Genomic DNA, 13,390 nt, shown 5'->3' on the forward strand with positions numbered 1-13,390 from the left:
GGGAGCAGACTTTAAACTGTATGGCATGGTCCTTTCTGAATATAAACTTAATTTAGCATTCATTGCATAAGAGACTTGCAAAGACACATTGGAAAGATAGGGATAATATACATACATACATATACTTCTGTCTGTCTGTCATTTTCATTGCCTTAAATTCATTTTTGAGACCTAATTTCTTCATTAGGAGCTTGTGTTGTCTTTGACTGTATCATACCTTTTATTGCACAGATAATTTGTATCAACATGAATTAATTAGTCTACTTGCTCTAACAGCTAATGTGGGTATAGGGTATACATCGAAAGTTTTATATGTAGTTATTTTTCTTTCCAAGCAGTCTTTAAAAAAAATCCAATCAAACTGAAGAATTCAAAACACACAACTTGTGTCTGTGCCGCACCTGTCATCCTGCTTTTGACTTCCTTAAAAAAGCTGTGCATGGGGAAAAAAAATGCTCTTGGCTGATTGTACTTTCAAACTCCTGCTTTAAACTAAATTCTTGAGTCACTGTTTGAAAGTAAAATCATTGATTTCTTCCCTTGGGTAAACCCATGTCCTCATAAGTTTGTGTTGAAAATGTGATTAAACTTGTTGCAAGCAGAACAGAATTTCTATGTAATATGCATAAAAAAACTTCAATCACATTTTTATGATTATGTCTTCTGTTCTGTTTAGATCCGCAAGCAGCAGAAGGAGCATGCTGAGCTAATTGAGGAGTACCGAGTGAAACAGCAGCAAAATAATATGACGCCTATTATGCCAGGGATGCACCCAATGCCAGGTCCTGCTGGCATGGTCCCCAGTGTTCCTCCAATGGGCCCAAGTGGACCCCCAATGGTCTCCAGTGTTCCTCCAATGGTCTCCAGTGTTCCTCCAATGGTCCCCAGTGTTCCTCCAATGGGCCCAAGTGTTCCTGTAATGGGCCCAAGTGTTCCTGTAATGGGCCCAAGTGGACCACCAATGGGTCCAAGTGGACCACCAATGGGCCAACCTCCTATGAACCCAATGATGCAGATGCCACTTCATCCTGGCCAGCCAAATCCACCTCAGTGTTTGCCGAACCCACCGCCCGGCTGGCATCCTGGTGCTCCCATGCCCATGGGCGGACCAGGACTTCCACCTATAATGCCCCCACAGGTACCTGTGGCAAATCCAGGCCAACCTCATCAGATGCCAATGAGTAACATACCTCAACTCGCACAAATGCCTGTGGATCCCCAGGCACCACCAGCTCCATCAGGTGGTGTAAAACCCATGCAGGGTGGTGGTGTGAAGTTTGATGACAACAACCCGTTCAGCGAAGGCTTCCAGGAGCGGGAGAGAAGGGAGCGGCTTCGCGAGCAGCAGGAGAGACAGCGGGTGCAGCTGATGCAGGAAGTTGAACGACAGAGAGCCCTGAAACATCGTATGGAAATGGAGCAGCAAGGGATGATGGGCCCAGATGGAAATATGGCACCTCTTGCTCAAATGCCATTTTTTAACTCTGAGCTGCCACAGGACTTTATGCAGCCTCAGAGGCCTCCTCTGCAACAACAGCAACAACAACTCGGACCAATGTTCCCCCAGCAGCAGGGCATGCAGCCTGGTATGGGCTCGCCGCCCGGGACCTTTATGCAGGGAGAAAGGAGGGCCATGATGGGCAACGGAATGATGCCCCGTGACATGGGGCCTGGCTTCGGGCCTGATAATCTAGCCCTACAAGCAGCCAACTTTCCCCAGGGTCAACCCCGTCCTCGTCAGTTCAGTGGACCAGGAATGACGCTTCACATGCCAGGTGATGGTCCACCTTTTGGAGGGGACTCAGCTACACCTCTACCGTCTAACTTCCCCGGCTCAGGCCAGTCTCTAATCCAACTCTACTCCAACATCATCCCAGATGAGAAAGGGAAGAAGAAGAGGAACCGCAAGAAGAAGAAAGATGATGACGCAGATTCAGTCAAGACGCCTTCAACTCCACACTCTGACCTCACAGCCCCTCTCACGCCATGTGTCTCAGACACCTCCTCAACTCCGACCAGAAACACCCATCTCTTTGGAGACCAGGACTTGTCCAGGTCACCCTTACTGGGATCTTCCACCCCCAGTCACTCAGAGCTGGAGAGGCAGCTCTCTGGAGGTCAATCTGGACAACTCGGCCTTTTATCAGAATCGGCAAGAATGCAGGCTCAGGAACACGATCGCATCCTTAGCAACATAAAGCTGGAGCAGACCGACGCCAGCGAGTGTCACGGGCCACGAGAAGGAAACATTGGGTCAGGAATGAGCTCTGTGAAGGAGGAGGGTAATAAAGGGGGCATGTCTCCCTTCCTTGCGGGGCAAAGTCCAAATAAGGGGGAGGCAGGCAATGAACTACTGAAACACCTTCTGAAGAACAAGAGTACACCTCCTCATGGACTGTCCCAACAGAGGTCAGAGGAGAGCATGCGCTCGGAAGAGGAGGAGGCCGCAGACTGCAAATCCCTGCTGAGGCAAAGCTCCATGGACAGCAACGGGGTCAGTACTTGTGTTAGTCATACAGTTTGAGTGCAGAGGGGGTGATCTACACAGTGAGTCATAGAGCGGCTAAGAGATTCAAATGGGAAGCACGTCACAGAAAAAATTGGTATGAGTCATAGCTGTCAGTTTTTAGATGAGTCATAGTTTGGTGTTTGAAAACATCTCACTCAAAGCTTTAATGCTGCTCGAAAAATCTGAAGGTGTTTTGTACCTTTATTTTCATCATCTTTTCCTCCTCACCAGGCATACTCAGATGGCATCCCAGACTTCCCCGGACCTCTGCTCCCAGAACAGGAGAAGAAGAAAGGGAGGAACAAGAGGGCTCCGAAAGGAGGGGACAAACCTGCATCTCGATATAAGAAGAGGAAGAAGGAAGGGGATGAGAGGCAGCTGATGCACTCTGGGCCTGACACTGTAATGACCCAAATCAAACAGGTAAGATTGATTTTTTTTTTACCACTTTTATAACCTGCTCCTCCAGCTCCTACTGCTGCACCACTTCAATTTTAGGAAACAAAAGATAGTACACACATTACAGCTTAAAATCTGAATTCTTTATTCATATGTTACAGTATTAATTACTGCCATAAAAGAATATTGTCTCCATTGAGCGCACAGACATTTATTTCACACATCATAAGCATATTACTGTAATTAGTTACTAGTTAGATGACAGTTGCACACACAGGTATTAAAGGCTTTCATTATTCAGGAGAGTAGATGGGGATTCATGATTATATTGCAAGTCCCTCATTGAATGAGGCTTATTGATTTAAACTGTATGAAGCTGCCTCACTTGTGAGAATCGAGCATACTCCAGTACAAGCACATTTAGTTTAACAAGTATGATAGGAATTAGACTGAAACGAAATGATGGCTGTGATTGTGTATTTGAGCTGGAAAAGTCTTCATATTGGACAGTTTAATGCTGCTTCATTTACCTGCCATGTTCTGTGGTCTGCAGGCAGTGAGAGAACTGGACTTGAACTATTCTTCCAATATTTAATCCAAATTCAAGTCCATTTTTTCAGAGATATTAGTATGTAATTCTCTGTAAATGCCACCCACCTACTCATTTCACATTTTGTGGAAGGTGTCTTTCTGTCTCATCAAAGATTTTAAAGTTGTAATCTCAAAGATCTCAGTTTCGTTCTCTGTGGTGGCACCTATGGAGATAAACGGTAATTGCGGGAGCACACTTCTCAGATATCCAGACAGTGTCGCATGTGTGACGTCCACGGTTGGACGGTTCTGCCTTCATCAGAGCGTCAAATTTGTTTCTTTCTCTTTGGATTTTCACTTATTGTTGAAGTTGTATCTGTAGCCATCGATCTTTTCTTTGTTTGTTCAGCCATAGTAGATTACTGTTTACTCGTAGCACTTGCAGAGACCGGAAAAGCAGCCGCTTAGCTCCGCCTATCCTCTCTGGCAGACCAACCACTGCTGGGTGATGGAAAACGTGTCACTAACTGGGTGCAGCTTGTGATTTTTTTCCACGAAAGTCACACCAGACACCCAGTCCAGCGATAGAGAGTGACATTTATCTGAATGAAAATCTTTCATTTCTTTCATCATTCAACTCAACAGACAAGGAAGATAAATGGTGCTGGGTATGCTAGGTTGACAATAAAGTGTATGCTATGTTATGCCTTGTTCTTTTGTTTTGTCAGCATATATCCATCATCAGTTGTTTTGCTGTTTTTTTGACGATCCACTGCACTGGCATACACTCCTAACCCTTCCCCTGTTCCTGTTTTTTTTTTCCCTCTCCGGATACAGCAGCTCTCCTTACTGCCCCTCATGGAGCCACTGATTGGAGTCAACTTTGCTCATTTCGCTCCCTATGGCAGCGGCCAGCTCAACGGAGAGAACCTCCTGTCTGGTACCTTTGGCAGCGCCTCGCTCGATGGAGTCTCTGACTACTACTCCCAACTGGCGTACAAGGTGAGATCTGCTTACCTTACTCAGAAAGAGCTGGATAAACAGTGGTGTGTGTAAAGCGTGTGTGTTGCATGATGTGCTAACTTTGCATTTGTTCTCATCTGTTCAGCAGAGTAACCTGAGCAATCCACCGACACCACCAGCGTCTCTGCCTCCCACCCCACCACCTGTGAACCGGCAGAAAATGATCAATGGATTTGCCACGACGGAAGAGCTGGCCAGTAAAGCAGCTGCTATGGGTAAGCATTCTGGAGGATGTTCCCTAATTTCACATTGTCCCCCTACTCTTCTTTTATTACTTAAGAGTTGAAACTGTAAACACTGTCTCACACGGCCGTAATCATGATACAGGTTTAGTAAAATTACAGAAAACAGACACGGTGTATTTGCATCATTAAAGGCAACAGTGTGTGTTTATATTGACATTGTGCTCCTGTTTCATACAGCGTCTAAAGGCCTGGTCCCAAAGCCACTGCATGTTCCATTCAGGACTGAGGAAGATCTGCTTGCCCGCGCCATCGCACAGGGGCCAAAAACCGTGGATGTTCCAGCCTCCCTCCCCACCCCTCCTCACAACAACCAGGAGGAACTCAGGTAAAAACCTGTGATTCTAAATTGTCTTTTGGAGAGCTAGTGCCACCTTAACAGCTATCATAACATTTGTTTCTGTTGTTCTCTCTTGTGATCCTGCTGGGATAATCACCTTAAGCTGCATGGTCTTGACAGAGGTCTCTTTCTCCCTCTTAAATAACAGTAACCGAGGACAGGAGCCCTGCAAGGACCGGGACACACCTGATAGTTTTGTTCCATCCTCGTCTCCTGAGAGCGTGGTTGGCATGGAGATCAGTCGCTACCCAGACCTGTCTCTGGTAAAGGAAGAACCACCGTCCCCCTGCCTGTCTCCTGTCCTGCCCATGCTCCCTGCACCTGATGGGAAAGGTAAACACACACAACATAATCAGCACAATTAAAGCCTTTATTCCTGTGACTAAACTCCTAAAAACTGTGTTATTATAATCAATGGCTTTCCTTCTCATCCAATAGGGACAGAAATTAAACTGCAGGACATTAAAACAGAGCCTTCAGGGATGTTCTTCGGCGCCCCCTTTGGCCAAATGTCTAATGATTCCAAACAAGGGCTGGTATCTGTCGCCATCACACTGAGACCAGCTGCAGCAGAGGTAAGCAATGTTTACATTTACTGTGGTGTTGCATAAATTAAGCTCAGATTACATTAAAACAAACTATCCAAGTACATTTATGCAGAAAACAACACAAGAATCCCTTTGATTTCACTAATGTAATCATTTTTTCCAGAACATCACAGGAGTAGTCGCAGCCATTTCAGACCTACTGTGTGTGAAGATCCCCAGTAGCTATGAGGTCAGCAGCACCCCAGACAGGGGGCCCCTATCCATACTCAGTCAAAGGATGGGCCCCCACGGCATGGAGCCTCGTCCTCCCATGCTCTTCCACGGACAAGGAGACAATGGAGGGCTTCACGGTCGTCCTGGACAGATGATGAGGCCCGGCGGACCGCAGGGGATGATGCAGCAGCAGGCGCATCATTTCCGTTTCCATCCCAACAGCCCAGGTGAGGAAATAAAACAAAATTAAGAAGAGCATCTCAGATTCCCCCAAGTACTGTAATATAGGCCTGTAATTTGTCTGATTTAAGCTGAACATAATGACTTCCTGTAAACACACTAAAGTAATCTCAATAAGTAATTGTTTATCCTTTATGTGCAATGGAACAATTATCTTTCTTGACAGTATTTACTAACTGCTATTTTGTTTCACATATCATTAGTCTGGGGATGAGGGCAGCGAATGGCCCATTCAATTCAGTGATTTAAAAATAACCAATAAGAACAAAGTAGCTCAAAATCTCCTGCTTACTGCTTCAAAGCACCACTAACAGGTTTAAAGAGCGTTGTTAGGACCGAATCATTTGGATAAGTAAGTGGGCACATCACCAAGAAACCGCGGCCAAGGACAGCTGCTATGTTTAGTCTTCAGTCTTTAAAAACATATTTTCTGTTATTGCAGGTGCAGCTCTGGCCCGAGGACTTGACCAGAAGACCCCCGCCAGCCCAGGATGTAAACCTCAGTGGTGCTGCCACTGTAAGGTGGTGGTTCTGGGAAATGGAGTGCAGAAATCTATCAAAGATCTCCCTGCACACATGAAGGTATGAGACCTAAATACTTTGAATGCAGCAGGGGGGTATATAAAGCAGGCAGGCTATGTTTTAGCTGGAGCAAGTGTGATTTTGAGGGTAATAATGTACAAGATGTTTTAAATATAGAGATACCAGTTCATTAAAAGTCCTCTGCCAAACGAGTATGGATTACTTTATTATTGATTTCCCAGTGTCGGGCCTAGATGAGCCATGATTGGATGCCCAGACCTCACTTTTGAGGATATTTTATCTACTGTCAGCCCGACGGCTCATACACTTCTATACACACGCACCGCACCGCAGTAATACTGCATATATCCTCTGATTATGTAAATCCTGCCCGCTGGAGTTAAATCCATTTCAGATCAATTAGCGGGTTAAACAGCATACCCTACGACTTCAGTCTTGAGAGTATTTTGGTTTTTTAAATATTGTATGTTTTTGATGTTTATTTCATAACTTCTTTTAATGTCAGTTAAGCTTAAGCGGTTCATATTGGTCAGGATTTTATTAAATTCCTTATTCCTTATTCACGCCGCTAAAGCTACTGATTTCTCTCATTAGGAATCTGAAGGCCGTTTGAAATCTGAAGAGGACCTTGTCTTCTGCAGTCACAGCTGCTTCCTTCTGTACTGCTCCTCAGCACCGCTGCAATCCAGATCGACCACAGAAACTAAGGTTTGTACCACTGTTAACCAAGCAGAAACGCCACAATGAGACTACATAACACGCAGTCTATATGTTTGTTTTGCTGACCATCATGGCTTATGTCTCATCTGTTCAGGAATCAGTGTCCCTTCTCCCTACATCTGTGCAAACAGAGAGCCTGTGTAAAACTCAGCACCAGTACAGTAACAACATGTCATCACTGGATGTTCACTGCCTGGCCCAGCTGCAGCCGAAGCTGTCTCCTCCTTCTACTCCTCCGATCCCCTTCCCCACAGCAGGAGAGACTTCCAAGACTGAGATCAAGTCCGATGCCATCAAAGTGACGGTGAAGCTGAAGGCCCGGCCGAGGTCCCATGACGGCTGGCACCAGGGAAAGAGACAGAAAGGACTCCGCTGGAGGAAGTGGACTGTCCAGGTGGTGGTGCCGAGAGGGAATTCCCAACTCCCAGATGAGGATAAGATCGATGAGCTCCTGAAGAAACTCGGGGCCTCTTTGCGCCCTCCTGCCTTGCTCCGGGACCACAGGCGGTGCTGTTTCTGCCACCAGTTTGGAGATGGGAACACAGACGGTCCTGCTAGGCTTCTTAATCTAGATCTTGATGTTTGGGTTCACCTAAACTGTGCCCTGTGGTCGACTGAGGTGTATGAGACGCAGGCTGGCGCCCTCATCAACGTGGAGCTTGCGCTGCGTCGTGGCCAAACAGTGCGCTGCGCCTTTTGCCAGCAGACTGGAGCCACCAGCGGCTGTCACCGCCTACGCTGCACCAACGTCTACCATTTCACTTGCGCTCTGCAAGCTCACTGCACCTTCTTCAAGGACAAGACCATGCTATGTCACGCACACAGGCCGCGGGGAACAGCCGGGCATGCACTGGAGCACGAGCTGCGATGCTTTGCTGTCTTCCGTCGTGTCTACGTCCAAAGAGACGAGGTGCGTCAGATTGCGACTGCCGTGCGACAGCCTGAGTTAGGCTATACCTTTCGAGTCGGCAGCCTGGTGTCGCATGCAATGGGCCAACTCACCCCCCTACAAATGGCAGCCTTCCATTCCCCGACAGCCATCTTTCCAGTTGGCTACGAGGCCTGCCGCATTTACTGGAGCATGCGCCATGGCAACCGCCGCTGCCGGTACGTCTGTTCTGTTGAGGACAGAGAGGGCCTGCCAGAGTTCTCCATCAGAGTCATCGAGCAGGGCTACCAAGACCTTGTCCTGACTGATGCCTCTGCTAAAGGTTTGTCCTCATAAAATCTGAAATATTTCTGCTGTGCGCTTCAGCTTTTCAGTTTTTAATCATCTTGTGTGCTTGTCTCACTTCATCAGGAGTGTGGGATAAAGTTCTTGGACCTGTTGCTGAGAAAAGAAGTGAATCAACCACTCTGAAGCTCTTCCCTGTGTACCTTAAAGGAGAGGACTTGTTCGGACTCACAGTCCCTGCTGTCACCAAGATCACTGAATCGGTTTGTAACTGACTTTGTGGTGTTGCTCAGGTTTTTATTTTATATAGCCTTTATTTAACCAGATTTGTTTAAGAAAGATATTTAAAAAGATTTAAACCATTGTGTAGATCATATTCTGTACAGCAGTCATCGTCAACTGGCGGCCCACAGGCCACGTCCGGCCCGCCAAAGCTTCCCATACGGCCCGCAAAATAATACATGGGTTTCCATTATCCAGTAATTGCCGTTTAAAGTCCGACATGAAACATGACAATAATATATTTTCAACAAAAAAAATATCACTGAATCATGATAACTCTCAACCTCAGTGCTTCAGGAATATGTGTCAGCAGCACCAGCCACAGCTCCTCTCTTTGATGCCACAAGCGCACGAGATGCCAGCCGCTTTTTACGAGTGTTCACGTGGACGTGCATCATGAGACCGGGAGCAGCTACGATCGGTGTCAATTAGCACTCCGTATAAATTCCAGATCAAGAAATCGGTCATAACTATGTCGGACGTAAGAGATAAGACCAATTTTTTCGCCCAGCTGGTGCTCTCGGCTCCTGTGAACTGTAGACGGGAGTACTTGTTTACAGTGACAGACAGAGTGATGGCTGTCTCATGCACGACTCCTCCACTGGTTGAAAGGTTGAAAGTGCAACATTAGGCGTATCATTTATTAATTTAAGCTAAATAAATATTTGACTGTAATTTCACCCATTTGTCTGGAACATTGAAAACTTCCAGGACACGTGGACCGGCACAGATTTATTTCTAATGGAAATAAGGCCTACATATTTTTTTATATATTTTTTTGAGAGTCTGGCCCCCACAGTGTCTGCTTAGAAAAAATCTGGCCCTTGGACAAATCTCGTTGATGACCCCTTCTGTACAGGTTGCGTGATATAACCTTTTATTTAAACTAATTGATTCCAGCTCCCGGGAGTAGAGGCTTGTGAGAAGTACTCTTTCCGTTACGGACGCAACCCTCTGGTGGAGCTGCCTCTCATATTCAATCCAGCCGGCTGTGCCCGCGCCCAGCAGAAAACCGGCTCTCCCTACGCCTCACTGGTGATCAGGTAATTCTAAACACAGACATTATCTTTGTGGGAATATGTTATCTCGGGGCTGCACGGTGGTGCAGTGGTTAGCGCTGTTGCCTCACAGCTAGAAGGTCACCCATTCAAACCCCGGTGGGCCCTTTCTGTGCGGAGTTTGCATGTTCTCCTCGTGCATGCGTGGGTTCCCTCCGGGGTCTCCGGCTTCCTCCCACAGTCCAAAGACATGCTTGTAAGGTTAATTGGTGACTCTAAATTGCCCATAGGTGTGGGTGTGAGTGCGAAAGGTTGTCTGTCTCTATGTGTCGGCCCTGTGATTGACTGGCGACCGGTCCAGGGTGTACCCCGCCCTTCGCCCAATGGCAGCTGGGATAGGCTCCAGCCCCCCGCGACCCTGAACAGGATAAGCGGTATACATGATGGATGGATGGATGGATGGATGGATGGATGGATGGAATATGTTATCTCAAACTAAACAAATATGAGTTTTTAATATTTCTGTTATTTCTTTACTTTCCCCTCGCAATGTAAAGGCCACACCCACAGGCTGTGTCCACCAGCAGTGCCAGGTCTAACCAGAATGTGGCCCAAGGAGAAGGTGGCGCCCCCCATAACAAGCCTCCAGTAGTGCACCCCAGGTCCTCTCAGTACCGCTGGATGAAGAGTGAGTGGAGAGCCAACGTCTATCTGGGCCGCTCCCGCATCCAGGTCAGTGTTGAAGGACATATATTTGATTTATTTCTCAGCTTTTGAAAGAGTTAGATTGTTGACCTTGGATTCTGTTTCCTGCGGACTGAATGAACACCTACATGTTTAATGTATTCACAGGGCCTGGGGCTGTTTGCTGCTAGAGACATGGAAAAGCAGACGATGGTGATCGAGTACAATGGAACCGTCCTCCGAAATGAGGTTGCCGTCAGCAAGGAGAAGATGTATAGATCTCAGGTACACTGTTTTGAGCTGAAATTTCTTTGAGGTTTTTTGCTAAAACAAACGGTCATTAACTTCTCCTCTCTCCCTGACAGAACCGGACAGTGTTCATGTTCCGCATCGACAGCGAACACGTTGTTGATGCTACTCGAAGTGGAGGGCTAGCAAGGTAGGATGAGATTACATAGGTTCTTTCTGCAGTTTTGATTTAAGATTCAACTCTTCAGATTTAACTCTGTTTGATATGAAATAAACCTTGTGTTTTTCAGATATATCAACCACTCTTGTGCCCCCAACTGCGTTGCTGAGGTTGTCACATTCGAACGGGGTTACAAAATCATCATCAGCTGCAATCGCAGAATTGACAAAGCAGAGGAGGTGGCTATCTTTTCTTTAAAAATACCAAGTGCTTTAGTTGTTTTATAAGTGCTACCTAAACTGATGTTTCTCTCCCTGTTTTCTAGCTGTGTTTCGACTACCAGTTTGACAGTGTGGAGGGTCGACACAAGATCGCTTGCCACTGCGGAGCTCCTGAATGCAGGAAGTGGATTAACTGAAGAAACCAGAAGCGACAAATATAAATGCATTCCTTGCTATAGTGAGTGTGGATGCTGTGATCTCTGCACAGAGAGGAAAAAGCTTCACACTGAAGTCATTTAATGAATGAGCAGAAGGCCTGAACCAGTGGAGAGATGAATGAATTTACATGTTAGTCCATTAAGATCATGGAGAACAAATAGGGTGGAGGAAGGGAAATACAACACAGTAGCAGGATGTGACATGTGCCATATTATGTGGGAGGCTCTGTTGTATGAGATGCCTCCATCTGTCTGTATGTATCTGTGCGTTTGGTGTACATGGGGGGAGGAATCCACCAGCGAATGAGAAAGCACTGTGCAGGGTGCGGCCTTATTGCTTACTAAGGGCAGGCCCTTTTTGTTTCATACTGTTAATGTATACCGTATGACTAAATGTAGACATCACTGAATGAGGAATGTACAGCAATGAATACTGCGAAGGGAATATTAACTTGCACTAAAAAAATGAAAATAAACAAAAAAACACACACATACACACACGAAAACTTTTAAAATACTTGATTCCATGAGTCAGTTTTATCATAGGTCTCTGTCATGTGATTTGTGTGGAATTCGAGAGGTTTTGTATTTATTACTGAGTGAATGAATTTTATTCTCAAAATGATGAGATTGAGTTAAAGAAGGCTAGATTGCTATTGTTTTTGAAGATTGAGGAAGACATGCTGTTACTTTTGTATAAATGTACATAAAGAAAACTATAGGAATAACCGACCAAATACTACCTTAACCTTCTTGATGTTTGGGTGTTTTTAAATTGTTTTTGTTCTGTTTGTCATTGAAATTTATTTAAGATGGACGTTATTTCAGTTTGAGAGTATATATTATGATTATTCTGTACAGAATTTGTAATATAACCACAATAATTCACAAAGTATTTTTGTTGTATTAAAAGTAAGGTATTGTAGCGTAGTGTTTTGTGACTTACACATACTTTGACCACTCAAAAAAGAAATATTTTTGTTGACTAACGTAACGAGTTATCAGTTACAGAATCAAAAAAACAACAAAAAAAGAGACTCTTCAAATAGTAAGAGATCTGTGTGATCTGTTTGCTGTAATCAGGTTTGATTTTAAAGAACTGTGAATTAGGTTTTGAAACCCAAAAACAACTTTTTAACTTTTTAACACGAATAGGAACACCGACATGTATTTACCTGTATTTGTTTTTACATTGCTTTTAAAATAAGGTGCAAACGTCTAATGATATTGTTGAGTTAGACGAACCAGTGTGTGACGGAAAGAATCGTATGGGGAGCTCTCATGTGGAACTGTAGGCTGTTCTACTTTTTTGGACAGAAATGGCATTCTCCGTAATCAGACATATTTCTTATACTGACACTTCACAAGTCACATGCTTAGAAACGGAAGAGTTTTTGCGTGCACAATTTCAAGTTGACTGTAAAATTTTGGAGACAGTCTTAGAACTTGTAATGTATATGGCATGTATTTTTTTAACTTTCCGAAGACTCAATTGTATATATTTTTCTCAATGAATGGTTGTAACAAAATTGTTTCTTGGATATTTTTCTTCTCTTGTATGATATTACATCATCCTGCCAGTGTGTTTGTGCAACATTTTCTTGGTCGTGTAGTCTGATTTTTTTTTCTTTCTTTTTTCCTTTTTTTTTTTTTTTTTGAAAATGCCTTTGAAGTGTACAGAGTATGAGGTTTGGAGTTTGTGGAATTGAATTTAGAAACATTTACAAAAATAAACTATTTTACATGTTAACATGTTGTGTACGTGGTATCAGTAATTGCACATTTTAGACAAGTGACTACTAATACCCCGAGGGATAATTTGGAGAGGGGGGACAGATACTTTCACTCCCTCACATAATGAGGTAAATTGTGGTGTTCCTCAAGGTTCTGTTTTGGGTCCTCTTGTGTTTCTTTCCAACAACTTTATTCCTACCACATTTTTTCTCTTATGCAAAATTACCCTTATGACTCAACTCAGTTTACCAGCAGACATTATAAACATGGTTGTCAATAGCTTCCCCAAGTTTAACGAATGAAGATATCCTATATTAGACCGTTTGAACATTAGACATCTGTGACAGTAGCTGAGAGTGCAG

General features: G+C 44.8%; 1 protein-coding gene across 5 annotated transcripts in view; it reads left to right on the forward strand.

The window, feature by feature from the left end:
• The window catches only part of kmt2cb (lysine (K)-specific methyltransferase 2Cb), a 65,628-nt gene extending 52,584 nt beyond the window's left edge, over window positions 1-13,044 (forward strand). For 4 of the 5 annotated variants that reach the window (XM_069685330.1, XM_069685328.1, XM_069685326.1 and 1 more), the window contains 18 exons: window positions 677-2,494; window positions 2,741-2,932; window positions 4,277-4,441; window positions 4,548-4,677; window positions 4,885-5,032; window positions 5,193-5,377; window positions 5,483-5,619; window positions 5,756-6,032; window positions 6,488-6,627; window positions 7,183-7,296; window positions 7,403-8,519; window positions 8,609-8,745; window positions 9,665-9,807; window positions 10,320-10,494; window positions 10,615-10,731; window positions 10,812-10,885; window positions 10,986-11,094; window positions 11,181-13,044. In XM_069685330.1, the coding sequence (XP_069541431.1) occupies window positions 677-2,494; window positions 2,741-2,932; window positions 4,277-4,441; window positions 4,548-4,677; window positions 4,885-5,032; window positions 5,193-5,377; window positions 5,483-5,619; window positions 5,756-6,032; window positions 6,488-6,627; window positions 7,183-7,296; window positions 7,403-8,519; window positions 8,609-8,745; window positions 9,665-9,807; window positions 10,320-10,494; window positions 10,615-10,731; window positions 10,812-10,885; window positions 10,986-11,094; window positions 11,181-11,273 (5,271 nt within the window). In that variant the 3' untranslated portion in view covers window positions 11,274-13,044. The remainder of the gene's footprint in view (window positions 1-676; window positions 2,495-2,740; window positions 2,933-4,276; window positions 4,442-4,547; window positions 4,678-4,884; window positions 5,033-5,192; window positions 5,378-5,482; window positions 5,620-5,755; window positions 6,033-6,487; window positions 6,628-7,182; window positions 7,297-7,402; window positions 8,520-8,608; window positions 8,746-9,664; window positions 9,808-10,319; window positions 10,495-10,614; window positions 10,732-10,811; window positions 10,886-10,985; window positions 11,095-11,180) is intronic. The other variant, XM_069685325.1, reaches the window with a different exon arrangement.
• The last annotated feature ends 346 nt before the right edge of the window (window positions 13,045-13,390 follow it).

This window comes from Semicossyphus pulcher, unplaced genomic scaffold (assembly GCF_022749685.1).
Source record: "Semicossyphus pulcher isolate SPU_LCO1_2020_fin unplaced genomic scaffold, fSemPul1.0.p SCAF_7, whole genome shotgun sequence".
In the NCBI taxonomy this organism is placed as follows: Eukaryota; Metazoa; Chordata; class Actinopteri; order Labriformes; family Labridae; genus Semicossyphus; species Semicossyphus pulcher.